Source organism: Stegodyphus dumicola, chromosome X1, assembly GCF_044657685.1.
Source record: "Stegodyphus dumicola isolate Sdum_Otavi_A_Nest chromosome X1, ASM4465768v1".
Taxonomy (NCBI): domain Eukaryota; kingdom Metazoa; phylum Arthropoda; class Arachnida; order Araneae; family Eresidae; genus Stegodyphus; species Stegodyphus dumicola.
Window position 1 is genome coordinate 4,519,283 of NC_140780.1, and position 27,307 is coordinate 4,546,589.

A 27,307-nucleotide genomic window follows, 5' to 3' on the forward strand; every position below is an offset into this window, starting at 1 on the left:
AAAATCTTCTCAAACCTCTTTGAGTCAAGCAGAATAAAATATTACGGTAGAATTAAAATATTCTCTCGAGAGGCAATATAAGTGGATAGCTATCTTGGTTAATTCTGACTGCTCTGGTTCATTAAGCCTAATTAGCAAATTCTGTGTTAGGTTTTTGACAAGTGAATGTCAAGCTACTAATTTCTTTTAAATAATGGCCTTCCTTTTTCTTTCCAAAACTCTCAGACATTGAGTTGAAGTTAGATATTTTTCTTAATTATTGGTCAAACAGTTGATTCGAAAAAGAAAACTGAACCAGGAGTTTAATTGCCATCTTGGGGCACGTGAGTGAAAAAGCGTTACTACTATTTTTTTTTTTTTTTTTTTTTTAAACTGAGAAGGAAGGGAAGTAAATATAAAAATTTAAAAATCTGGAAGCTTTCAGATTTTGCATTACTCCCAAAAGGGCGTTTTTTAAGGTTTTTGTGTGTTACCATTATTTATTAAATATGTTCTTTATAATATAAACAAATTCCAAATTTGGGTATAAAACAAATTCCAAATTTGGGCTTCCAGATCCCAATATAGGAATGGAAGACTACGTTATTCAAAATTGGATGTCTCTAGGTACCGTTGTTTTATCACAATGCCAGAAACATACATACATTTGTGCAGATTCGTCATTATTTAATTTTTTTAAATATAATACAGGGCTCTGATATTTGGTGGCAACAATTTGAAAAGTGATTTGCCGTTTATAGTGAATCAACACAAAAATGCCAAAAATGAAATGAATGGCCCTCCTCGGTAAATTCCCCTTTGGGACAATAAAATGAAATAAAACTGAAAGTGTTCAGATTTTAAAGTCACACAAGAGAGTTTAAGATTTTCTAAACACTCGCTGAGTTCGCAGCTTATTAATCTGCTCTTGAACTCACTTACATAATTTGTTTTGTTATACACATTGCTTTCTTCGCTTTTACTCCGTGTAAAATTCAATGGTAAAATGACAAAAGTATTATTTTACATTTAATGCAGCATATCTTTAGAATTTCCAATACAGTAACAAGTATTGTTATGCAGTTTCATATTTTTTTCGGTCTTTAATCAGTTCATCATATTAGTATTCAGTTTTAATAGCAAGATGGCTGACAAAACATTTTTTTAACATTTTCTTATTAACATTGTGTTATATTGCTATGTGCTAACAATATTGTTAATTTTTTCTTATTGTTGTGTATTAACCTTATCTATTAAATATAAGGTTCTTCACACTTCACCACATAAAATTCAATACCAACGGCAAAATCACTAAATATTTAAAAACAACATACTTTTAAATTGGTGATACAATGGAAGAAGACGCCATGCATATTTTTATATTTGCTATACTACTTCTATAAAAACTAGTTATCATGAAAAGTTAGAGTTGAATTTGTTTATTAAAATTGAAAGATCTTTTCTGAATGGCAACAGCTTCGCACGCTGGAGACAAAAATATTTAGTTTCGAAGTTTCGCCGTAGGTTTCGTGGTTTTAAATCAATGAGTTTGTTAATGAAAAATTTTTAATTTTAAATGAAAAGTTTTTTAAAATATGAAATAAATAATAAAACAAATTTGAAATTCAAAAATCGGGCGTTCAGGTGCAAATGTTTGCATGCAGGACTACGCTATTCAAAATTTGCAAAAACATATGCTAGTATGCAGCTTTTAAAAATGTTCGTTGTGACATTTTTCTGAAGTGTAAGCGGCGTAATTGGGAAGAAAGCAATGCTTAATAACAAAGCTTTAAAAATGGATAACTAGTAGCGAGTGCAAGAGTAGATTAATAGACTACAAGCTGAGAGAGAGCACAGAAAACCTTAGCAAATTCATTTAAGCGACCGTAAAAATATTAAACCTTACCGATTTTTTAATTTCTTCTAAATATATAAAAAAATTTTACACAAGAAGTGCAATATAAAAATGTAAAAGGCAGGAACACAAGAAAACACAACCACGAAAATTACAAAGCACTTAAAACTTCCTCAGAAGATATGTGTTACGTACGACCCGCTTGCAAAATTTGAAAGCTTTTAATATTCGCTTTTAATAAAGTGAAAACTTGATTGTGTTTGCATAGAACTGCTGAAATGCCATACGTTTCATTTTGAAATAACTATCAAAGAAAAACTGATCGTATTGAAGAAGGATTGGTTTCGAACAACAAACATCATTAACATTTCCCTTTTTCTTACCTAGTAGAAGCAGACTTCAGATAAGTCAATAATTTACTGTAGAAACCAAGAAACTATCATGTTAAGCAATTTTATGCTAAATATTTAAAATATTACATCAATACCTCGAGCGCAGCCATCGCGGTAATAAAAATTGAGCCATTGTGCAAATAAAATCTGTGATTCTGTTTCTGAAAACTTGTGTATATTTGTAAAATCAAAAACAATAACAATACAAAAAATAATAAGGCAAGAACCTAGTAAACCATTTTTCATATTCTAATTATTAAGTTATTTATGTGCCATAATTTTTATTACATTTATGTGGTATGCTAGAGAAGAATATAAGGGGTTTGCAGAAGAAAACCATACTTTTAAAAGCAGTTGTACAAGTAACAAGTAAAAGGTCATTCTTTCATGGTCAAGACAACAACAATAAGTAAAAGCTGGAAAGCCTTTTAATATTAAAACATATTTTTATTTTTACTTATTACGTGCTCCGCCTTTAGGCATTACACGGAAAGGAAGGAATGCCCTGTGGAGGTCATTTTAAGGGAAACTGGCTCGTATCCGCTTTATGCATGGGGAAAACCACGAAAACGACCAGGAAGCTAGCCCGTTTGCTGGGAATCAAACTCCGAAATGAATTACCAGAGTTCAGTGGCTTTTACTGCTCGGCTGCTGGTGGGCCTCTGAACATACTAAGAAGGGTTTTTATGAATTTCAAGAAGAGTTATTCTAGTCTTTTTTTATTCAAGAGAAAATTACTCAACTTCTTTCTATGAATATTTCATGAATCACTCGAATATTTAACTTTTTTAATCAATAACTGGATCTAAATTTTAAAAGTTTAAATAAAACACATCTCCCTATTCGAATGAAACTAAGAAATATTTATCATAATTTAAATTCTCTCGAAAATTAATAAAGTCTTAAATTTCACTGAGTGGTTAATCTAATATAAATGTACTATGCCAAAACAATTAATCGACTAAACAAATTAATATATCATTTAGGAAACGCCTTTTTCATGAAATAAGCTTTTATTTGACATTAAAGCACTTTAAATTTATTTTTAAATCTAATGAGAATATCTTATTTAATTTAAAAAAGGCTCAATAAATATTATTTCCGTTTTCAAAGCTGTACCAATACTCCTTTTGACTATTTAATTCCTGATCTTATTTTTAAAATTTATTTGCTATTACAAATGAATTTCTTATGACGTATTTTTCTTTCTAAATATTTCAAATGAAATTTTATACATTATGTGAAAAAGCATTTTTTTTTTTTTTTTTTTTTAATCAATGGATTTCTTCAAAAGCCCATAAATTGCATTTAAATGTGCTCGTGAAACTCTTGTATACTGTAAAATTTATTTTGGTTAGCTTTAATTATCTCATTCATTAATTAAAGGGAAATACATATTATTAATCTACTTGGTTCTATACATTTACAAATGTACACAGTTGTATATTAAGAATTTAATTTCTTAATAATAGGAAAAGTGTTAAAAATTAATATTTAATAATAATGGCACCTGGTGTCAAAACCTGAAGTATTCCTACAGAAAAAATTTCAGTCAAATGTAAATTGCTTTTCATTTGCTATATGAGATTTTTACGTAGTAAATAATAAATTGCAATTTATTAAACAGAATGATTTAATGATTTGTAATTATGATTACAAATAATAATCATGCAATTATGATTAAAAATCATTAAATAATCCATAATTAAATGGAAATCATTAATTCATACATAATTAAATGGATTAATAAAATATGTAATTTAATGATTATTTAATAATAAAATGTAATTTATATTAAAGAGCATTATTTCAGTAAACAGGATTTTGACTTAAATGTTCACAAACTTCCCTTAGAAAAGGCTTTACTTATAAAATTACCCAGAAAAGCTACCTTATCTGAGAAGATTTTCAATAAATCTCTATCGATTTTGAGGGCGATCAGGCACAGTCCCTCATCTTCAGGAGTAAAACATTTTTGCGAACATCTCGCTATCTTAAAAATAGCTCTATAAGTCTAAACTGCGTCCTTCAAATTAATCATGCGATCTTACATAACACTTAATGTAGATGCCTCTTGCGAAATCAAAAAGATTGTAAATCAATAGCAATAATAATAAATAATTGTAAAACGAAACTTTTTCTAATTCAAACTGAAACTTTTGACTCCCTTCCTTCTTCCTCTGAATCCTTCTCGCTTTCATCTTAGCAAGACGCTGCTGCAATCATCTAGACTTGCTTCTATTGCCATTGTATCATGTATTGATTAGTGCTCCTAATCCCTGCTGATGAAAAGTCAATATGACTGCTCTCTGTGTTATTTTCCCAACAGCAGTAGGATCAACAAGATTAATATTATCTCCTGCTTTCCAAAGTATGAAAAATGAGCTCTTGAATAATTTGACCAAGGACTCTTTTTATTTCTAGATTTTACTCAGATAAATACTACAAATGGAAGGATGAATTGATTAAAATTCAGGAAATTTAGTGGTACGGAGGATGCAGAAATCAGTACTCCCAATAATCATAACTCATTATAGCAGCTGAAAGGAAACTGAATGTTACCTGCTATTGTTTTTGTGAGTCAGACAAACTTCGGATGGCAGTCATGGGTACAAAAGTCCACCTGTGGTTTCAAGGTCTATGCTAGAGTGTTGCACTGGCATGTAAATATTGTCATTTCAGTCTCTACAACTGTTAATTGGTGAGAAATCTTGAACATGCATTGTGCAAAGCAGGAGTTGAACATCCTGTGTATAAAGAATATGTAGGGCAATGTGAGGAACATTGGTTTGCCCATTGTTCTATTGAAAGGAGAGGGGACAGAAGCCCTGGATATATTCATAGCCATGGGCATTAAAACCTCAGTAATATGATAGTGACTGGTAAGAGTACCAGATATGCACACTACAGGTAAACAGGATGTGCATCCAGTGCACCTCATACTGTTGCTGGGCCAGCATAATGATGAAAAATGCAAGCTTCGAATATGCATTCTCCACACATGGATATGACTATCACAACATTCTAAAAGAAAAGTGGGACTTATTCGAAAAGGTGACATCACACTTTTCATGAACCTGTGTTTGGCGCTGAACACACCATCAAAGGCATTGATTCCTGTGTCAGAGTGTGAAAGAAAGCTGAAGTAATGCTCACTTTACAAATAATCTACAATGCTTCAGATGCCATTGAGCCATACTTGATGTTAAGCGATATATCCAGTTTCCTATAAAAAATTCCTAACAGTCATGTGGGCAAGATATCTGTCATTTGGGGCAATAGTGAGAGAAGACCAATGAGATTCTCAGGCCAATCTCTGTGGTTCTCCTGGAGTTATTAACTGCAAAGTCTAGCAAAAATCATTAGACCAAAATGATTAGCAGTTGGGATACACAGTAATTCACAATACTGAGTCCCCTTGCAACTGAATTCTGAGACATGTTAGTATGAATTGCTTCTTGTCTTATGAGACATTACATGACCCCCAACCTTCAAAATAACAAGTAAACATAATGTATGGATGAAAAACTGGCATTTTAATCTGCCTTTTTAAATTACTTTGCAGTGTTATTTACTCTTTCATATAATGTACACATGCTGTGGAATACTGAACATTTGCATATCCCAGCATGTTCTACTTTTTATGCAAATTTCAGATTTGATGTGTGATTCTGTCATGGTGTAATGATTCAAATGGCCAACAGCTACAAATAACAGTTCATTACATATAAATTTTACAACCTTGGTAAGCATTTCCAGATAAAAAATCTTCATCTGAAGAAAATACAAATTGCTGTTTCTCGAGCAGTGTTTTTTTCAGTGCCTTTTGATATTAGACAATGATCAAACTATTGAATACACTGAAAACAATACACTCAATACAAAAGCTCTGAAAAGGACTCAGTAGTGAATGGCATTAATTGATTGCAAAAGATACTTCCTGACCCAGTTAAAGCAACACCTCTAACAGTTTAGAAACTCAACAAATTAAAAACAGCTTAGGAAATTATTTAGGACATTACTACTTAAATAATTATTTAACTCATAATTATTAATTTAATGCAATTCTAATTCTAGAAAAGACTGGTCCAAATTCTAGAACCAAGTGCTTTTGTTAGATCAAACTGAGTCGATTTTATGTCAATTTTCGGCAATGACTCCCCAAGTCTCTGGGCTCACTCCAATGAAGGCCAGGAAAACACTAAAATTATCATAAAAGGCACAAGGATTTTTATGTGCTGTAAGTTTCAGAAATTATATTAAGAAGTGGAATATTCCACAGATACATCTTACACTTATTGTTTTGGGCAGTATGCTAATATCCCATGTTACGATTGCCCTGTTTGTTAGTGATAAAGAATGAAAAAAAAAATTGTGCTAAGTTTAAAGCTTATTTTAAAATAAGTTTCATTTCTCAGCTTGATGTGTAATTAATTTAGCCACTGTTATGGATTTAAGCACCCAGCAAGTATCTGACCTTTGGAGGGTAAGAAAAAGTTTATTTTGAATGTAGTAGTTGATTAAAATTGGCAAAATTGATTCATAGCTGTAATCAGAAAGAAAATAAATATTGGAAATCAAAGGAAAAAACTTGTTTTCCTATTTGGGTAAGAAAATGTTCAACACATTGCAGAAAAATGTGTGTAGCTACTAAACATATTTTCCTGATAAATGAGCAAGAGCAAAAAATTACTTCTTTGTGTTTATTATGAATGTGCGAAATGTGAAAAAATGAACACGTGAAAAAAATGTGTGTAGCTACTAAACATATTTTCCTGATAAATGAGCAAGAGCAAAAAATTACTTCTTTGTGTTTATTACTATGTGATTTTATGAATTAAGAAATGTGAAATATTATTAAATTACTTCAAACACTACTTTCTACCCAAAATCTGGTTTACTACTTTTAAAGATAATATTTATTACTTTTCAATCCTCTTCAGCTCCAATATGTGTCTCCTACTAACAAGAAATTAGCCACCCCTTTTTACTGCATTGTCTTCTTCATATAAATGCAATTTTATATACTAATTCCAGCTATTACATTATAAAGAATTTAGTCTACGGAAAAGTCACTTCATGTTGTCATTATGCTGCCAGAGTATAACTTTGAAATTTTAAATGAAAAAACTGAGAATGCAAATGTCCTTTTAAAACAAATGCTAACAAAATGCAAAAAAGAAAACTCTATTATAATACAGAAATAAAAAAAACTGCAAGTAACTTCTTTTCTTGATATTTTCTGTCACATTGCAAATACTAAGTAAATCTTTCATTTTCTAAAGTATTAATCCTAGAAATGATTTCCAGTTACAGAAGTTTTTAAAACAAGATAGAGAAAGTTGTTGAAATAAATTCAATTATGTATATCAAAGAAGTCTATAAATATAAAATCAAATATTGTATATGGTATCGGTAGCACAAAAATTCCAAGTAAAATATTCATTATGCCTAATCATGTATATATGCATGTATGTAGGTGGGTACCTATATATTTATTTAAACACATAAATATGGCTGACAAATTCACAAAAATATTCAAGAATGAATTTTCTGACTTAGATACCATTTCAATGCTTAAATTTTCAAACAAATTTAGGGAGCATTTAAAAGACAAAAATGCTTGTTCGGCAATTAATGGTTCTATATTATAAAATGGTATCATATGTTATGAAATTTGTAGCTTGCCCACTGAATTCTTACATCACATAGAATTCAAAAGTAGATTCACATTTAGAATTCTCAATAGTGTGTTAAATGTTGCCATAAATTTTCCTACTTTCTATTGTCATTTCTGAATTCATCATATCAATGCATAGCTTTCTTAACAAAATGACCTGCACAACTATCTTTGTCTTTTTAACTTTATTATTAAGCATCCCTTTCTTTGCACTTACCCCACACAAAATTCAATAGCAAAATCACAAAATTTTTAAAAACAGCATATCATTAGGATTCCTGATATAGTATTAAGTGTTGCCAAAATATTTTTTTTAATTCCCTATATCATTTCTTTCAAAATAATACATAACAATAACATTTAGAGGCAGTATCCTTTTATTTGAAAAGTAATGTGAACATAAAAGTGGTGCGGAGAAAAATGAGAAGCGAGCACATCTCACGATAGTAAAAAATTAAAAATAGAAACATCTACATAAACCTACCATCCCAGAGTTCAGTTTTTACTATAAAAATAACCATTTCTCTCATAAAATGAGTCAATGGTTAATAATTTAACTTAAATGGGCAACACAATACCTAACAGAACTTAAAAATACACTCAATTTTCTCACCTCAGAGTATGGCCCAAACCACCAGTTTGTAGGATCAAGTTCCTTGCTCTCAAATCATCCAATAACTCAAATGCATTGATTTCAGAACCATCAATAGAAATGTCATCATCTAATGCAGGCATCTTCAAAGAAACCTGATGGTTGCCACCAACAACTTCCAGTTGATGCCATTCTCAGGAAGAACTATAGGATAAACATGAGCATGAGAATAATTCAGTTCATGTAGTAGATGCCATTGTATGCCTGAGAAATGAGCAAAATAATTGAAAATTTTAAGAAATTAATAAAAAGTGATATAACTAAATATTACTGAAATAGTGAAAACATTTTAATGCATTCAAAATATTTTTTTGTGCGTATGTGTGTACTTATAAATATTTATGGGGCAAGAAAATAAAAATTCAGCACTAAAAATTGATGGATGATTGTCAATCAAATGGTAACTTTAATGTACATTTTAAATTGCAACAAGGTATTGTTCAGTTAATGAAGCAAAGAGAACTTGAATGATTCTTCTTTTTAGTGGCAACCAAATTGCTGATAAAAAATCTGAAATTTTAACAACTGTTTCTATGCAGTGGTTTTATTGTTATATATATAAATACCAGCATTTAGTTACTTTCTTCAAGTGTCTTCTCATAACAATGAAGCAGGAAATGAAATAAGAACTGGATAATAACAAAAGCCTTCATATGCAGAAAAGGTTTCATTCACCTTTTTTGTATATTATATGCACAATGAATTGCATATGCATATCTACACAATGCTATTCATCCCTAAGGATAAATATCATTATGCAGATATTCTGGTACTGCTGCCTCATTTTTGAACATGTGAAGATATTCCCATAGGATATGCACAAGTGTAAGTTTAGCATCTTGAAGCAATTGCTAAAAATCCTGATCATTCAAGAAGCAATCTTGAATGATCATGATCTTTGTAGTCTCAGCCATAATCATGTGTAGCCAATAACACTAAACCTTAGTTCAGGTGATCATCTAACTACATGAGCAATCCAGACAGGGTGCCTCATTCAGTTGACTCTTTACACCTGATTAGATAAATTGTGACTACTTATTTCTTTGTACAGACTTCAGAAGCCAAAGAACTGTGATAGTACCACATCCAACAGCATGCCACTGTATCAGCATCTGCCTTCTATGAGTTGTAGAACACAATGACTGGTTCATTGATGAATGGAAGCAAATGGCATGCAGGTATGAGTCTTGATTCCAAATGCATTAAGCTGACTTTAAGGTTAGAAATACGGTACTATCCTTATGAAGCCAAACTTCCAATGTGCCAGTCTGAAAATGGACAAGGTCATGATGATTGTGATGATTCAGTGCTGGTTCGAGACAGCTTCCTTGACGATGTTTGGGATCTTTGCTATTTGAACCAACAAGTATGTGAAACTGCTCAAAAGTCACATTTCTTATCACTTCTCTGCTATCTGGATGAAAATAGAGTGTTCCAAAAAGACAATTTCTCTCCTGAGGAGCATTTTACAGAATTCTATTTTCTGAAATGGCCACCAAGAACCCAAACTTATTAAATGATTTGGTATACCTTGAAGGAAGAGGTGTGATCCAATCATCCAACATCACAGTGTTCTTAATTTATTCATGGGAAATCCTAGATGTTTGGCACGGCTTACCCCTGAAACATTTCTGCTGACTTTTTGAAAGTAAGCCTCAGCATGTGATAGACATTGTCAGGGTTAACAGAGAAATAACTTATTACTAATCAAGTATCCGTAAAACAGTGACACTTCAGCAGACATGTTATGATTACGTGAATACTATGTATAATATTTTAATAATTATAAATGCATTACTTAATAATTTCTTTAAAGTAAAGGAAGAATGGCATTATGTAAAAATAATGGAATAACTCAAAAACATTTTCAAGCATTTAAATAATATCTCATGTAATATTCAATTTGATAAAACATATTTACCTCCATTTGTAAAAAATTGTAAGTATGCACTGTGGTTCCTAGAAGTTGCACCAATGCATGCCAGATTGTCTCCATATCTTCCAATTCGTACAATAAATCTGATGAATCTAAAAAAAAAAGAAAGAAAGAAAGAAAGAAATAAAGAAAATAAATAAAGAAAAAAAATTTCTTTTTTTAAAGAAAACATTAAACATATTTTATTACAAATGAAATAGATTTTATGTTCTTATGCAAGATCTTAAAAAAGGTAATGCAGTATTCAGAATGATGATGTCCACTTTCAGTCAGTGGAAGTTGAGCTGAAAAGGAAAATAAATTACTTTTAGCCAAAAATTGTCTCCCACGTAAAGAAACAGGTGCAAGTAACCAAACACTTAGCAACTTTGGCCTGAACTTGGCAGTTTTCCTCTTCTCCAAGTTATCCATATGAACAACTTTACCTGAATGTCTGCTTTTCTCAGTTTTTTGCTCATTTGGTCAAAAACTGTTAAATTTGGCATATTAATGGACAGTAATTCTTTCTTTGATAGAACAGTCAAAAATCTCTAAAACACAATTCATATGAATTTGATCATGTTTAGAATAAATTTTAGTTTATAATTAAAATTAAAGAAATACGTCTTAAGTTTGGCTATAGTATTTCAAGCAAGAAATTATCCAACAATGATGAGATACATTTATATGAATTTGAGATAGATTAACTGTATCACTTGTCAAATTGTTGTCACCAAATATTAGCATCCTGTATTATTTTTAAAGAAATTAAATAAAGAAGGATCTACATGAATTTATGCATGTTTCTTGCATTGTGAAAAAACAACCGTAGAGCAATCAAATATTGAATAATGCAGTCCTCCACCCAAATATGCGCATCTGGAAGTCCAAAATTTGAATTTGTTTTATTATCTATTTCATGTTTTACAAAAATTTAATATATTTTTGGTTAACAGACTCAATGATTTCAAACCAAGCAGTGGCAACACCGTACGAGTTTGGTGTTTGGCTGCTTTTAAATATCTTGCGATTTTGCTGTCAAATTGAATTTAATGTGGTAAAACTGAATACTGATATAGAGCTGATATAATAAACTGAGAAAAGACTGAAAAAAATTGAAAAATTGCAGAATGTATTGCTAATATATGTCTTTTATACTGCCTCAACAGTTAAAGCCCATTCTAAAAACAATTTGCTCAAAGTCCAGAAATGAATTTTCTGGTCTTTTATTAATATTTCAACAATTTAATGTATTTTATGCATTTTGAAATTATAATATGCATAAATATACTATGAAAAACGAAGTTGATGATACGTATAAACAAGCATCATAGCATGATATTTGAATTATACATTTAACTTAGTTATATATTTAATTATACAAATTAAACTACTGCTTATTATAAAGAAAACTATATTTAAGGAGGCAAAGAGTTGCATGTGGCTGTTCAGTTTACTGGAGGAAATTTTGATGAATTATAAAATTTCTGACCACACCCCAAATTATGACAAAAACTTAACAGTGCTTTGTATTTTCAGTTTGTTTGTTTAATAGTTTTTATGGGGGAGCACAATATTCTTAAAGTGAAGATGCCTTAATGGAAGACCTTTTAAGGGAAACTGTCTCCCACTCACATTACACAAGGAGAAAAGTAAGAAAATGCCCATGTAGCTAGTTAATTTGGGAGCATCGCATTTTCTGAACTGACGAAAATTTTAACAAACTGAAATGAAATTTCAGAAACATTTCCCTTGCAAAATGCGTAAAAGAAAAATTAATCTTATCCCTTAGACACATTTTTTAGTAACTTTGCTACTCAGTCATTTGAGCAGCTTTCTCATTTTATTGGAATGTTTGTATAATTAATCAAACATTTTATTTTGTGTTATATTCATATTTTACATATTTTTCATTTAAAATTTCATATATTTTTTGCTTTTCCCATGAAAAATGAGTTCAAATCAAAATTCCAAATTGTCTCACATGTTGAACTCACAATATGATCTCACAAGCTTTTGAGATTATGTTTTAATACTATTTATAATGTCTTTAAAGCTTTAACTATTCTAATTAATGCTGATTGCAATTTATGTATCTAACACAGAAATATCAAATATGAGATTAAACTACAAAGTCAGAATGTAGCCATTTGCCATGTATGTTATGCTTGCTGTTTCATTTCATTTTAAAATAATAATTTAGAGGTATATGCATCAGTGAATTTTTTTTTTATAATTTATCCTATGAAATTTAATTTAATTAAATAACTGCAAATTAAAATGAAAGTACCGTCTTCCAGGAATAGAATTTGAATTTACTGTTGTCTAATCATTTTTTAAAATAGTATGTTGAAGACAGAAATCTCAAGCTAGCTGAATAAACCAATTACTTTTAAAACTTATTAAGGAAGAGAGTTATTTATAAATCCATGCATTTTAGCTTTCTTTAAGTTAATTTGTCTAGATTCTTTTTAAATCAAAATTATATAGAATAACATGTTTAATTTTTCCTCTTCAAGTAAGAACGCGAGTAAAATGCAAATAGAAGAAAACACAAACAGCCTGCTCTGTAGAGGCTAAAAGTTAGTGCTGTTAATTAATATGCAAAATTTGGCAAATAGTTGCCAAATATAAGCCAGTTGAAGACATGCAACTTAAGCAAAAGTTAACACCCAAGTAAGACAGGTAGAGATGCAAGATATTTTCTCAATGGAAAGGTATTATTTACTTGCAACCTGCCTCATTTCCTTTTCTGTGTGGGGGGGAGGGGGAGAAATTTCTGCTCTGAGTATACTAATTTCCCTTTCGGCTAATCTTCCACTGACTAAAAAGACACCAAATCATTCAAAATATCTCACCAATGTTCAGAAAAAATATGTTTTCTGTAATATGCAGAAACCGGTTTATTTGATTATGACAAAGCATGTCTATGTGCATATATCCCAAAACAATTAGAAATAAAATTAATCAGTCCATTTTATAAAAAGAGCCATAAAGAAAAAGTGTTACTTAGTGTTCGGTGTCTGAAAGAGTATTGCTTGGCAGCATTGTTTTACGCCAAGCAGAGTTTGGCTTTAGTGTAACCCTAAAGTTATTTCGTTTTTGCCTTATTAGTATGTATGATTTTTCACTTGATGTGGGAGCATATGGTTGTTCGCTTTTAACTAAGTTACATAGGTAACTATAAGCACATGCGTGTGCTAGTATTCAATAATGTTGTTTTTGTTAAAATAAATTTGTTATTGTTAATATTACAGTCCACTTACTGAAGTTAAGTTTCATTAAATAAGTTGGAGCTATCTTCGGCAGGAACAGCATCTCATAAATCTAAATCAACTGCCTCCAGAATTCTTGGGCCTGGACCACAGAAAACAACAGCAGTATCTTCCACAAGAACAGAACACAGGTATGCTATTCTTCCACCTACTACATAATTGCAATATGTTGGATCAAGACTTGCTTCATGGAAACTTTCTTTTAGAAATGTCTAAAATAAAAGAAATAATAATAATAAATATTTCCACCTTAAATATACAATGAAACACACAGTATTAATAAACATTAATTCCCTTTTGTATACTAAATTTTTTGATGAAGCAAGTTCTAATCAGATTCAGCAAAGCCACACAAATATTTCCACAAAAATAATTATTATGTTATTATTTGCGGGTAAACAGCCTCAAATATTAAAATAAAGCATACAACTAAGAGGTCCATGATGAGTAAACCAGGTGTAATTATGAGTGTATGAGGGTAAATTTACGTATAATAATTTTTATCAGTTTTTATTTATTTACGGTGTCATCAATTACGATTTTAAAATAACTCTGTTTGTCTTATTGAATAAAATTCAGGTACACAAATAAATGATTACGATAATGCATGCAAGGATTATCCAGTCCTCGAGGCTTCCTTTTATTTAGCACTATTTATTTAGCTTAAATTAAATTCATTCATGTTTGCAACATACAGAGAGAAGTACATGAGGAAAGCAATGAAAATATTCACACAGATAATATTTGAACTGAAATAGAATGAAGAACTGCCAATGTACAATTACTTTATCCACTTGATTTATGACACATAAATAAATTTGTGTTAACAGTTGAATATTCATCCAGAAAGTTGTATTTGTCAGCAATTTTCAAATGTATTTTATTTTTATTGCATGCAAACATTTGGTCATGAACCTCAGTAGTAATTTCTGCTTAATTAATTTATTGTGTTCATACATGTACTGAATTACAAAAGCCCTAATATAATATATTTAAAAGAAACAGTAGACTACATATATAGTTGCTAATTTGTGATGCAATGAAACTTGTTAATAAATGATACCTAAATAAATTTAAAATCAAAAAATTCTCATTGATGATGACTAGAAGCTTCAGTCAATTTAACAGTACAATTTTGTTCCTACAATCATAATTCTAGACATGGCAAAAGAAAAACTCTGGCACTTAGGAATTTTTATGATGAATGGCTTTCAAGGTGAATGAATCTAATAAGGATGCATTTTCTTATATTTAGTAACAAACAAAATACACAAGTTTGTTTTCAATACCTGACAAAATGTAGGCAAAAGCTATTCCATAGTGATTTAAAAAATTGACTGGACAGCTATAGCTACGAAGCATGGACAGTATAGCAACATTTAAAAAAGTTTTCTGAAGTCAATTAACTTCTGTCCCTTTAAAAGTAATCCTCTTCTACATTCATATGTCATTCTAGCATTAGAATCATGCCTGGAATGCCTATGCCAAAAATTATTCAGCCAAAAATTTCATGCTACACAAGAACGTAAATTTAACCAGTTATGATTTAGAAATTTACACTTCTCCTTTTCATTTCCCTATCAGAATGCAAACTAGTTCGAGAAAACTTGAGGATTACAGATTTTAAGACAAAGCCTGTTTCTGCTTCTCGAGGCCACATTTACTAGATTTCACTATCTCAGTAATTTATTATTACATCTATCTCACTATCTCAGATAAGATCACAATCCAAAGTCTCTGGCTTTGGATTGTGACTGCTGACATTTAAATTGTTATGCTGGTGAGAAGTTTGAGCCAACTTCCCATTAAATGAATTGTGCAATATTTGATTACTGGATTAGTTTTAATTTGAATTTGAATGTGACTTTTAAGATAGCTTGCGACAAGTCATTGTTTGATTTTGTTAAACATGAGATGTGCAGTTCAAGGATCTGATTTAATAAAAAGGTTATATTTTAACTATCAGAAGTCTTTGTCAGTATCTTCAGCCAAGCAATAATTCACTTCAAGTCCATTAGGAGTTTGAATATCAGTTTATGCTGCGAAAGAGCATCAAACTCTATACACTGAAGAGAGATTTTTTTCATTCCTATCTTCAAAAAGTGAATACAGCAAGCTACTGTGTATTGTGTAGGTTGTATTTTATGCAACAAAAAGCAAGGAAAAGGTGGGAGCATGAAACCAATGAAAATGTACCTTTAAGCACACTTCATGAAGATTTTATAGGACCGTTACTATAAACAAACAAGAATTGACCCCTGTAGATGCTTTTATAAAGTTTGTCTAGCCGTATCAGTAAAGCTGACATCAGCCCAAGATTCATCTTTGGAGATCCTTTTAGAATAATTACAAACAGAGATACGGCTTTCACCTCAAAGAACTGCCCAGATGATTACTGTGCAAAAGAAAAAAAACCCAGTACATATTCTAAACTACAGGCATTCTGTGAGGAAATGGTCAAGCAGAAAGTATCCATTCAACTTTCATTCTAATTCTAGTCTTAGCCAAATTGTCTACTGAAGATCCAATAAAATGACACAAGTATGTTGCAGATGCCCAATGCATGTTAAACAGCCCTAACTGCAGAAGCACTAGGAGATCAGCATTTGTCAGCAATCTGTCAGCAGATCTGTCAGCAAAATATATTTTATTAAAGCAAGCAATTCATACAGCAGCAGAATATTACAAAGACTACTTTTTAAGGATACATGTGCCCTCCCCCTCTTTTATTCTATGGCTTCTGGAGCCAAACCTCATGCAGACATAAGGAAGAAACAGAAATAAGTGATTATCATTTACAAGAAAATTGTTTTTAACAGCTTATTATTGTTTTCAATTCAGTGTGACCATAACATTAGAAATGTAAAATTATAAAGAGACATAGAAAGGTGAATGCATTTCAGATTTATGATGCCATCTAAACCAATAGTAGAAAAAAAATTAATGAAAATATGTCTTATAAAAAATTAAACACACATGAAACAAAAAAACCTATGAAAAAATTACTTTTATTCACCCATTAAATATTAAAACTGCTAATGACGTGATGTTTGGTTCAGCAAAGTTTAAAACTGATTATATTTTATTCATTGTTACCTCAATAACTCCTCCAGAAAAAAAAAAAAAAAAAAAAAAAAGGAGGATCAGTTGAATCAAAATTTTCTTCTAACAGATTAGCACGATCTGCAGCACTGCTTATGATGGTGTTGTCAATTGCCCAACATACCTTAAAAGTTCTTCTACCACTTACAGATTCTTGATACCACTGAATACAAATATCAGTTGATTTTGCAGAGGCAGGTAAACCCAGTATATGTATTGTTATTTAAACTGCAGGTTAAAATATGAAATAAAATTATGTAGAATAATTACTTCAAATTATTATTAAAACTCTATCTTTTTCATCTTTATACAGTTTCAAGGAATAAACATAACTTCAGGAATAGACCATCCTTAGATATACGAAATACTAATAAAAAAACAAATATTTTAGAAAATCAAAGTTTCTTACATTCAAATATTATTTTAGCTACAGTAGCTGAGAACAATGGGGTGCCCATTTGTTCCAAACTAACTGGAGCAGATTTATCTTGAATAATGCTGTTGTGAATATTTGTAAACATCTGAATCCTTTCTGATTACACTTTTTGTTTTTCTGCATTCTTGTGGTGTTCTATTCATTTATTGTTTTTAGGCTGATAATTTTGGGGTTTACTTGATTTCATCATTCATTTCCTTTATTCCTTGGCAGCAATTTTTGCTACCCATTTGGGAATGAGAACTTGTCAACTTGGTGCTTTTATGGGAGATTTTCAAAAACACATTTTCAAAGCCAGGGTTCGTACACATTTCTGCACATGGAAATTAAGTACTTTTAAAGACTTTTAAGGACCAATAATGAAAAAAAATTAAGGACCTATGAACAAATGGGAACTGAATAAATTCAATTAAAAAGATTATCTATGCCTGAACTTCACTTTTGTAACACCATCCTAAAAATAATATATAGATCCGTAAGTAGGATGCATTATTATTAAGCATAGCTTAATTAACATTATAATTAATAAGTGTGAGAACAAAATTAACTTTATGGAATTTATCAAGTAGCATTAAATATTTTACACTTATAATAATTGGACATATTTGAAAGAAGATAAGTGGCATTTTATTTATGTTTTACAAATAGTTAGCTTTATGTTTATTATTATTATTAATGTTTCATTTTGTAACATACTCACTCACTCTAGAGATTTAATAAATAGTAAACAGATTTTATGTCAAGGGGCATAGGTTAAAATGAAATCATAATCAGCATGATTCATAACAAAAGACTGGTTGTTGTCACCATTGCCTAGAAAGAGACCTGCTGATCAAAACAAACCTGAGAGGCCTGATGTAGGCACGGTTGGCAGGTTCTGAAAGTTAGCTGGGCTCCGTCTGACGCAGTTACTGTCATAATTTCATGTAGAGTTTCAGGGGTTGCGACTCAGATAATATACTTTAAGGTTCTAATAAGCCAATAAAGCATCAGAGGTGATAAGTTATTTTTCAGTATTTTAAGTGTCACTAGATGCGAAGAATAAGTTTTACATAAGTTTTTACATTTTTGTGTTTTATGTTGTGATCACGGTAAGGGTTAATGAAAGGTAATAACTCGCTTTAATATGCAGAGATAATTTTTAAAGGTAAGCAGTTAGTTATAAGTAATTAAATTAGGTATTAGATAACCTCAGTCATTATGGATTTACGTGGTCACTATTAAATTTTATTTATTTTTTAACAATATTTGTTAAAAAAGGCCCTAGTAAAATCACAATCTAATGAAATTTCACAGTTTAAAATACCTATAATTTATGACATTGATTCTAAAATGATATTAGGATAATTACACATTAAAAGCTACAAAACCATTTATATTTTGTAGCAACAACACTCAACAAAATAGTTATGCATCTTTTTAATTTGAAGCCTTCCCAGACATTTTGAGTAATTTATATCGATTTCCTTCTCTTGAACCATCTTTACTAACAATTATAAATTTGTCTCAATATGCGAAAAAATGTCCTCACTAGTTTCTGCGTGTTTTATCTCCTAACCTGTCAACCTCTCCACAATGTACTTATGAGGGTTTATTTGATCTGGTAAAAGTTAAATAGCCCCCAAACCCCTGACAGTTGCGAAGCAAATTATTGCTGTGTCTGAAAGTAACTACAAAGTCAGACAAAGGTTTAAATAAGCTTCTTATTTAAAAAGAACTTAGAACATAGAGGCATGTTCTTATGCTAACAAAATCAACTGCAGCTCGTGGTAATGTAATTAAACAAGAAGAGTCAAATTCAAACTAAAAATATCAACTAGCGGTTAAAGACTATACAACTTAATTTCATTTAACTCACTCTATCGTTGTAACAAACTCAAATGTCGGCAACGGTAATGCAAAGACAAATAATTACAAATTATGAGAGCTGGCAGGAACTAATGCAGGGAGCAAGTGGAGGTCAGAAACACTCTTGTCTTACATTCCAAAAACCTCAATTTAAAAACTGTCTAAGTGATTTGCATTCTGGTAAGGAAATAGAAATGGGAAATTAGAGTAAAGGCTGAAATTGTAAACAACTGGGTAAGTTACATAATAATAACTGTACATATCTTTGAAGAATAGTTTTCTTTCTCTTTATGTATTCAGTTTATTTCTTCTCCGTTTCCTTTTCATTTTAGAATTTTTAGATTTAATTAAAGATTTCTGTTATTCTAAATAAAATAAATACATTTAGAATGTATAGAAAAAGCAGCTAATTTTATTTCTTTAGTAATATGAACATTCAGAAGAAATATGAAATATAGATGATAAGGTTCGGTTACAGAGCTGATGTGGCATAATTTTCAGAATTTATTGACACACCGAGCAACAAAATCTAGAAATGGCAAAACTTTTAGCATTTAGAACAGGCACTGGAAGCAGTATTTAAGATCCACAGAAACTACATCAGGTGAGAAAATGCTTAGTGCCAGCCGTGTATATGATGCATTAAGACATATTAGATGAATCTTTTAAATTGTCAGTTTTCAATTTCTTTATTAGTAAAAAACATTTTCTATAATGCCTGTCCATATGATAAGATTAGAAGCATTTCTGATATTCTCCATGCTCATGTCTAATGAGAAGTAGAGAAAATAAAGGAAGATAAAAATGTTAAGAAGATTCTAGTATCAGAAGTAAAACTTTCAACTATAAAACCAATGTTTTCACTTTTCTTCCAGACGTTCTCCATAAAGTAAGAAACTGCGTGTTAATACCATCGAGACATTTTTCATTTTGTCACATTTTTCTGGAATCTTCTGTAATCGTGGGTCTATCAATCTTGCCTTCATATCTTTCTAAACTTTCCAAGCTGCAATGTCTAAAATCTTAAAGCAAAATTACCCCTACCAATTCTGTAACAGCATGACTAATAAAATCATTAATAATTAAAAAATTAAATAATTCACTAATCAATGCTTAAAATAATTACCGTATTTGACGGCATATAAGACACACTTTTTTTCCTAAATTTGGTCTCAAAAAAGTTACCTGCATCTTATCCATGAAGGACACTTTCAATACTGAATGCTATTTTTAGCCCGGATAAAGATCTAGACACACATAACTTTTTCTACATCTACATGTGTGTGGCCTTCTAAATAAGGGTGTGTCTTATATGCCAGTGTGTCTTACGTGCCGTCAAATACGGTAAATAGTGCAAGTTAAAATTTAACATAATACGAAGAGATAAATTAAAATTTAATATGATTTTTAATATAATTTTATTAGTAAAAATAAAATTTTCAAGATGTAATTTCTACTGAAATTTTGCTCAGGTACATAAAAGAAGTGTAGGGCTCCGGGTAGAATTATGATTTAACTGCAAAACTAAGAAGTACCGGAGCTGGGCTCCTGTGGGCTTGGTCGCAAATTAAGCTCTGGAGAAAACTGATGCATATTCTGAGAATTCTGAATACTCTGAGACAATTACATGGGAAAAACTCGATAAATACCATAAAAAAATTTTAAATAGATTTTTAATTAATTACATAGCTATTTTGCTTTTGCTAAGAAATGTTTCAGAAAAGGTGCTTTACAGCATTATACCTTGCTTATTTTTCACATTCAAAAATATTGTATAATAAGTGGCCAAAATGGAACTTTATAATATGACAGCGAAAAATACAAATGCTTTATTTTAATGTTATTTCTTAAATACAATTCCAAAATATTACCATTATTTAAATAAAATTTATCAATGTTACAATGTTCTGAAAAATATCATTGAAAAATTCCCAGATCTCGGAAATAAAAATTTTCTATAGAAACTGATCTTAAAATCGCCAAAATGTTGATAAATCGGCAAATTTAGAACCATTTAATAAAAAAATTCACATCCCCAAAAAGTGAAAAGTTCTTTAAGAACTCTTCATTATAAAAAAATGAAATAATTTCGAAATGCTTATGTTTCACTTCGTGCTCAGAAACTCGAGTATCCCACTATTTATATTAGAAATAGGAACAAATTATAACCCATGAACCCATTCAAAAGATAACCAGCGATTCAAAAGATAACCAAAAGATTATCAGCTCCAAAAATATTCCTCCAAAATATTAATTCACACTCAAAATGGCAGTCATAAAAACAGACAGAAATTTCAGATTAAATTTCAGGACCTTCTGTCGATTTTGGTCGAAATTAAGGACTTTTAAGGACCAAAAATCGATTCAAAAAAACTTAAGGACTTTTAAGGACCATACGAACCCTGAAAGCCAATTCTTTAAGATATTTCAGAGCCCACGTCCACTGTACATAAACACAGATCAGAAAGCCTGAAAGTTCAGTCATGAATCAGCTATGATATTTAGCAGTTAGCTGAATTTTAAGTTAGGGTCCACCCTGACAGGTATTTGAGAAACTTCACAATATATTTTGCATACTAAGAAGGAATACTTAATATCTGCATTTCTTTGAGTAATTTCTAGCTATTGTTGTGCTGTGTGTGTTACTTATTGTGCTTCATAATAAATAATAAATTGTTCATTTCTTTCAGCTTATCTGCACTTAGTATTTAAAGAAACATCAATAATCTATAATTCACAAATCAATTATTTCAAATAACCCATGGCCATATTCAGGGGCCATACACAAAGCGAAGAACGAAATGTCTGCATTCGGATCAGACTAACAATAAAATATCAGTTTTTCTGATGTTAAGAGATTTAGTGACCAGCATTTCTATGCAGATTATTACAAAAAATAAAGATCAATATTATTATTTCCTAAATGTAGATCTTAGTCGTATAATTGTATAGAATTCATGCTCATTTATATTGGCAGGCTTCAGTATTGGCATATAGCCAATTTGTAATATTATTTGCAAGCGTTAAAAATGAAAAATACTTTAAATTAGTTTTTAACGATTATCAGGTTGTAATTGTAAAGAAATAAAACTTCTTAAAAAATGGATATTAAGAATTAATCAAGTTCAAGTCAAAAAGAGGATCTGATGACATCATGATTATTCATTATCGGAGTTAACCCTTTGTGGTACGGTGTGCCTGGTCTGGGCACATCTAAAAATTTCCTTCTGTAGGCACAGAAAAATTATTTATAGATTACTCTGAACCTTCTTTATTTAAACTAGATGGCAGAAAACTGAATGAAAAAGGATTTATAGATTAATCTGAACCTTCTTTATTTAAACTAGATGGCAGCCCAACACAAATCAGTCAATATGTTTTAGCAATGTTTAGTTTTTAAAACCCCTCATTTTTCAAAAAAAATCTGGTTGATCTTTGGATTATGGTAACTTAACGACTTTTTGGCGAAAATTTGGCGACCAACCCTGCCACAGCAACCTGCTAGTTTTTTTTTTTTTTTTTTTGGACGCCATTTTGTTTTTCGAAGTAAAAGCACTTTTTTCCCCCCCTCTCAACATTTTTTCCAACAATCTGCTAGCCGAATTACGCTTATGCTCGAACTTTTATGGAACAAAAGTGCTTAATCATGATGAAAATTAGGTGCGAAATTGGGAGAAAGTGCAGAATCGCCCACTGCTTGCAGCGTTTTTAATATTTGCACATACACGATATCCATGTACACGTCGACCTATTTTCACTTAAAAAAACATCCCAGAATTGCACAAAAATGGCATTGCACACACTCTTGACTTTATCCATGTACATTGCTAAAGCCCTAGCTAGTAACCTTTATCGCCTTACCAAAATGTCGCCAAACTACCTGTTACCATATTCCAAAGATTAGCCTTTCCTTCGAAAATGAAAAACCCTCCCATTTTTCAACCAAAGTTTTATCAAGCATTATCATTTATATTTCCTGTAGTAATAATGCTGACTTACTGTGTCCGATTGCATTAAGGCATAGGATTTTAAAATTAATGCCTCAATGAGTTTTAAATACGAATTAAATTCTTTAAATTCGTAAAATTTTTTTGTTTATATGGGAAAATATAAAGTGATGGAAAAAATTGTATGCAAGGAATAAAAACTGAAAGTCTCTGCTAAGTATTCATTCGATAGTAAGCTATTATGAAAATACCTGCATCAGTTTATAGTTTTATCATTAAAAAAAAAAATTGGCAAGCCATGTATTAAAGTCTCCAAATTAGATTAATTTAATTAAATATCTGCATTTGATTTTCACTTTTAACTACCGATCGTTGCAATACTTTCACGTGAATCCGCAAGTTATTGCTCAAACATGTCACCAAGCTGAGGCAGCGATATTTAACACAAATGATTATTAAATTTCATAAATTCTTACGTAAAAAATAAAATGATTTACACAAAATAAAGGAAGCACTTCCGCAGAGAACCCGGTAAATGTAAACATCGGTAACTTTGGCGATAATAGTTTAAATCTGGTAACCCAGCAGATTTATCCTATTCGCTTGTTTGAAGTTTGCAACCATTCCTCTTGCGTTCATTTTGTTGAATTATCACTGTCGTTATTCGCATTTGCAGATTTTCGTAGATAGATGCCGGTTCTCGGTTCGGGATGAAAGGAAGAAAATACGGTGGTGAATGCTAATTTGTAACATGGCTGTTTACATTGTGTTCTTAATTATTAACAGCTCTAAGAACTATGAGGTTTCCAACCTCTAAAATAATTTGTTTCCGTAGGCCGCAAAAATGTGCATGTGCATTTTAAATAACTAAGTAATGCTTTTATTTTTATTATTGTTTATTGTCATCTAAAATTATGAGAATAAATCAATATTTATAGTGTAAAATTTTAACAAGGTAATATATTGTTAATGCTTTTCTAACAATAACCTTTCAGAGGATGGCAGGTGTGACATAAATAGATGATTAAATTGAAATAAAAAATATTATTGATTATATAAGATGATAGAATAGTTTGATGTATCACCATAGTCATCAAAATTAGCAAACCACTGCTGGTGTAAGGAATATATTGTTTTCTGTGTTAAATGGAATTTAAGACAATTTTTTTTTCGTTTATCACATTTAACCGGTTAATTTCAGTATATTGATACTAATTTATATTTATTAAATGAATTTTTATTTCCGTTATAAATGCTTATATATTGTCTTATGCTTAATATATTCTTTTCTCTGCTAACTTGAATTTAATACAAATTCATTATCGTATATCACGTTTAACCGGTTAGTTTTACATCTACATGCTTATTATCTGTGAATTTTTACTACCATATGCTTAATATATTGTTTTGTCTGCTAACTTGAATTTACATGCAGTAAAAATCACGTTTACAGAATATAACGTTTACGGCTCGGCTCATCGTCGCTAAACCGCTAGCTTGGCGAGTAAAAATGCAACGGCGCCAACGGGTTCTCTGCGGATGAAAACCAAAAATAAATATTTCTAAAAAAGCATTTCATAACAAAAAAGAAAAAAAAAAAATACAATTTTGCAGGTTAAAGGAATTTTAGAAATGCGAGAAATATTCATATTTGAAACTTAATTGCAAGTCAGTATGAAGTTTTTAATGTACAAAATAACTTTCAAGTATAGTTTTAACTTATGCTGTTTTTCAAGATAAACATTGCGGAATCCAAATAAATATGAAAAGAATAAAACAAGTATTTAGTGATAAGAAAAATGATAGTAAATAAAAGTTCAACTGTTCAACTGAAATCTGGTTTAATTATATTCTTTTAATCATGCAGAAATTCTAGACAGTAGGGTAAAAAATAATTAAACTTACTTGTCTTATGAACAACTTACTCGGAGTGGCTCTAATCAATTTTCGTATTTAAACCGCTCAGACACACAGACAGACAAAGTAGACAGATGTCTTGTTTTGCACCCGCTAAGTCTTTCTGCACCGATTGCGCGAAAAAACAAGCATACGTGCGAAGGAAAGGTATATAGAAAGAGGGGCAATTTCGTATTTGAGGAGAGTGAAAAGGAACTTCGTACATTTTGTACGAGTTCAAAAGGCCAGAAAGAAAAGATGGGACAAAATAAAATTTAAATTAAATGGCCCAAAAATAATAGAGGGGAAAAAAAAGGGCCTATAGAAAGAAAAGGAAAAGAAGTAGAAAATACCCTAAAATACGATTGTGTCCATGAGTGTAGTTAAGGAGTTCATGTGCAAAAATTCGTGTCTTTAAGAAGCAAACTTTAGCTAAGTTAAAAAAAAATAATAAATGAATAAATGAATGAATTCCTACATGGTAATGTGTATGCCGTTATCTTGAGACCTAACAAGAAAAGACATATATCATCACAGAGATGTACATAATATTTTAACTAAAGTAACATTAAATATTACCGTTCCCAAAAAATTCATGTATATTTCATAAAAACAGCAATTGACAAAATCATAAATCCATACACCGTGTGAGAGCATTTCAGCAAAAATAAATTACACAGTTTATTTTTCTTAAATATTAGTTAAATATAAAATTAATTTATTAATTTAACCATTGTAATTTATTATAGTACAACTTTAACAAATTCCGTCACACTGTATTTATATTTGCTCATAATTCCAAGTTTGAGACCTGAAAAAAAAAAGTCGGGGATCTTAGTTACAAAAATCACAATCTATACTCATCGATGGTCAAGAGATCCCCATTTTTTCCGTCTCAAGAAATTCCTAAGCACGAAGAGGGGGGCCTCCGAAGGGTGTGAATTGCTGATAAGAACGGACTACTGATAAGGAATGTGGCGTCTGTACGGAATAGTTACGAAGAAAAGAACCACATGACTTGCTACTATTACTAACTATTGTATAATGCTAGAATCTTATGAAAAATAATAAATAAAAAAAATTTAATTGCACTCTAGTGATAGAGAAACATATATTGTATAGAGAACAGAATGTTACTTATCTGAATGTTCCATGTCAGGGCCTCTTTTGGATTTCTCGTGTTGATAGTAAACAGCTAACAAAACACCTGAAGTTTCGATGAAGCGAAGTTTCCTTTTTCAATTTGATGAATGAGACATTGCATAGGAAAGGTGCATTAAACTTTTTTAGAGAGTTGAAAATATTTACTGAAACAGTTATTTAAAAAATTTCGGAGCTATGTTTAGACACTGCCTCCAGCTTTCGTGATCGCAGCGCCAGAGAATTTACTACTCTTCCCAGGACGTTTAAAGACAGACAGACAAAGTAGTCAGAAGTCTTGTTTTTCATTTAAACCGCTCAAAGCATATGTAAACAAAACATCACTGTTGCCATAATAATTTTACATTATAATGAACATATTAAATTATTAGTCCAAAGAGGCTTTGTCCCTAAAGGACGATTGTTTTCGTTTTGCAATTTTGCGTTGAATGAATATAAATGTCCGTTTCACTTTTCAAAATGTTGCCACCTAATATTAGAGTATATATTATATTTGAAGAAATTAAAACATGAAAAATTCGAGTGGCTCCTAAACACTATACCATCTGGGGGAAAAATCTTTTTATTATAAATTAATTTTAATATAAAAGTTATTATAACATATGTGCGTTTAAGAAAAAAGAGCAGTGAAAATTTCCCAAAATCGCAAGCAGATAAATTTTGGCAGCATAGTTTTGTCAAAAATTGCGCGATTTGGCAACACTGCGTTGCAACTTGATTCGCTGTTTGTAGCTGCGCCAAAGAACTAACTTTTAAAATCATGTATTTAACAGCTTTTGACACTAACATATTTTCTGAAGCAGGGCAGAATTCGAAAGGTAAATCCTCTTGAAAAACCAACAAAGATGTCTTGTAGAATATAATACAATATTATCAATTAATTACATAACTGCTTTTCTCTTACTTGAAGCAGAACTTTATTAATCTTGTGAGATATTTAGTCCAAGGCAGTTTAATTATAATATTGTTTTTCAAACTTTTAATATTAGGTATATTTATATTGTAATAGATGAGTAAGAATTAAGGATACAGTGAATATTTAGCTGAGGTATGCTAATCAGCCTAAATGCTACTATTTATCCTGTGATATATATATATATATATAATATAATAGTAATATATATAATATAAATATTTAGGAAGTGAAAAATTTCCACACTTTTTTTAAA

The 27,307-nt window shown here is 30.5% G+C and overlaps 1 protein-coding gene across 5 annotated transcripts in view; it reads right to left on the minus strand.

The window, feature by feature from the left end:
- LOC118180441 (uncharacterized) overlaps positions 1-25,102 on the minus strand; it is a 46,393-nt gene extending 21,291 nt beyond the window's left edge. For 3 of the 5 annotated variants that reach the window (XM_085808366.1, XM_085808367.1, XM_085808368.1), the window contains exons 1-4: positions 24,987-25,102; positions 13,740-13,960; positions 10,480-10,586; positions 8,520-8,702 (exon numbers count right to left, since the gene is read on the minus strand). In XM_085808366.1, the coding sequence (XP_085664492.1) occupies positions 8,625-8,702; positions 10,480-10,586; positions 13,740-13,791 (237 nt within the window). In that variant the 5' untranslated portion in view covers positions 13,792-13,960; positions 24,987-25,102 and the 3' untranslated portion in view covers positions 8,520-8,624. Of the gene's footprint in view, positions 1-8,519; positions 8,763-10,479; positions 10,587-13,739; positions 13,961-24,986 lie in introns of all 5 variants that reach the window. The other 2 variants (XM_085808370.1, XM_085808369.1) reach the window with 2 other exon arrangements.
- Positions 25,103-27,307: the final 2,205 nt, after the last annotated feature.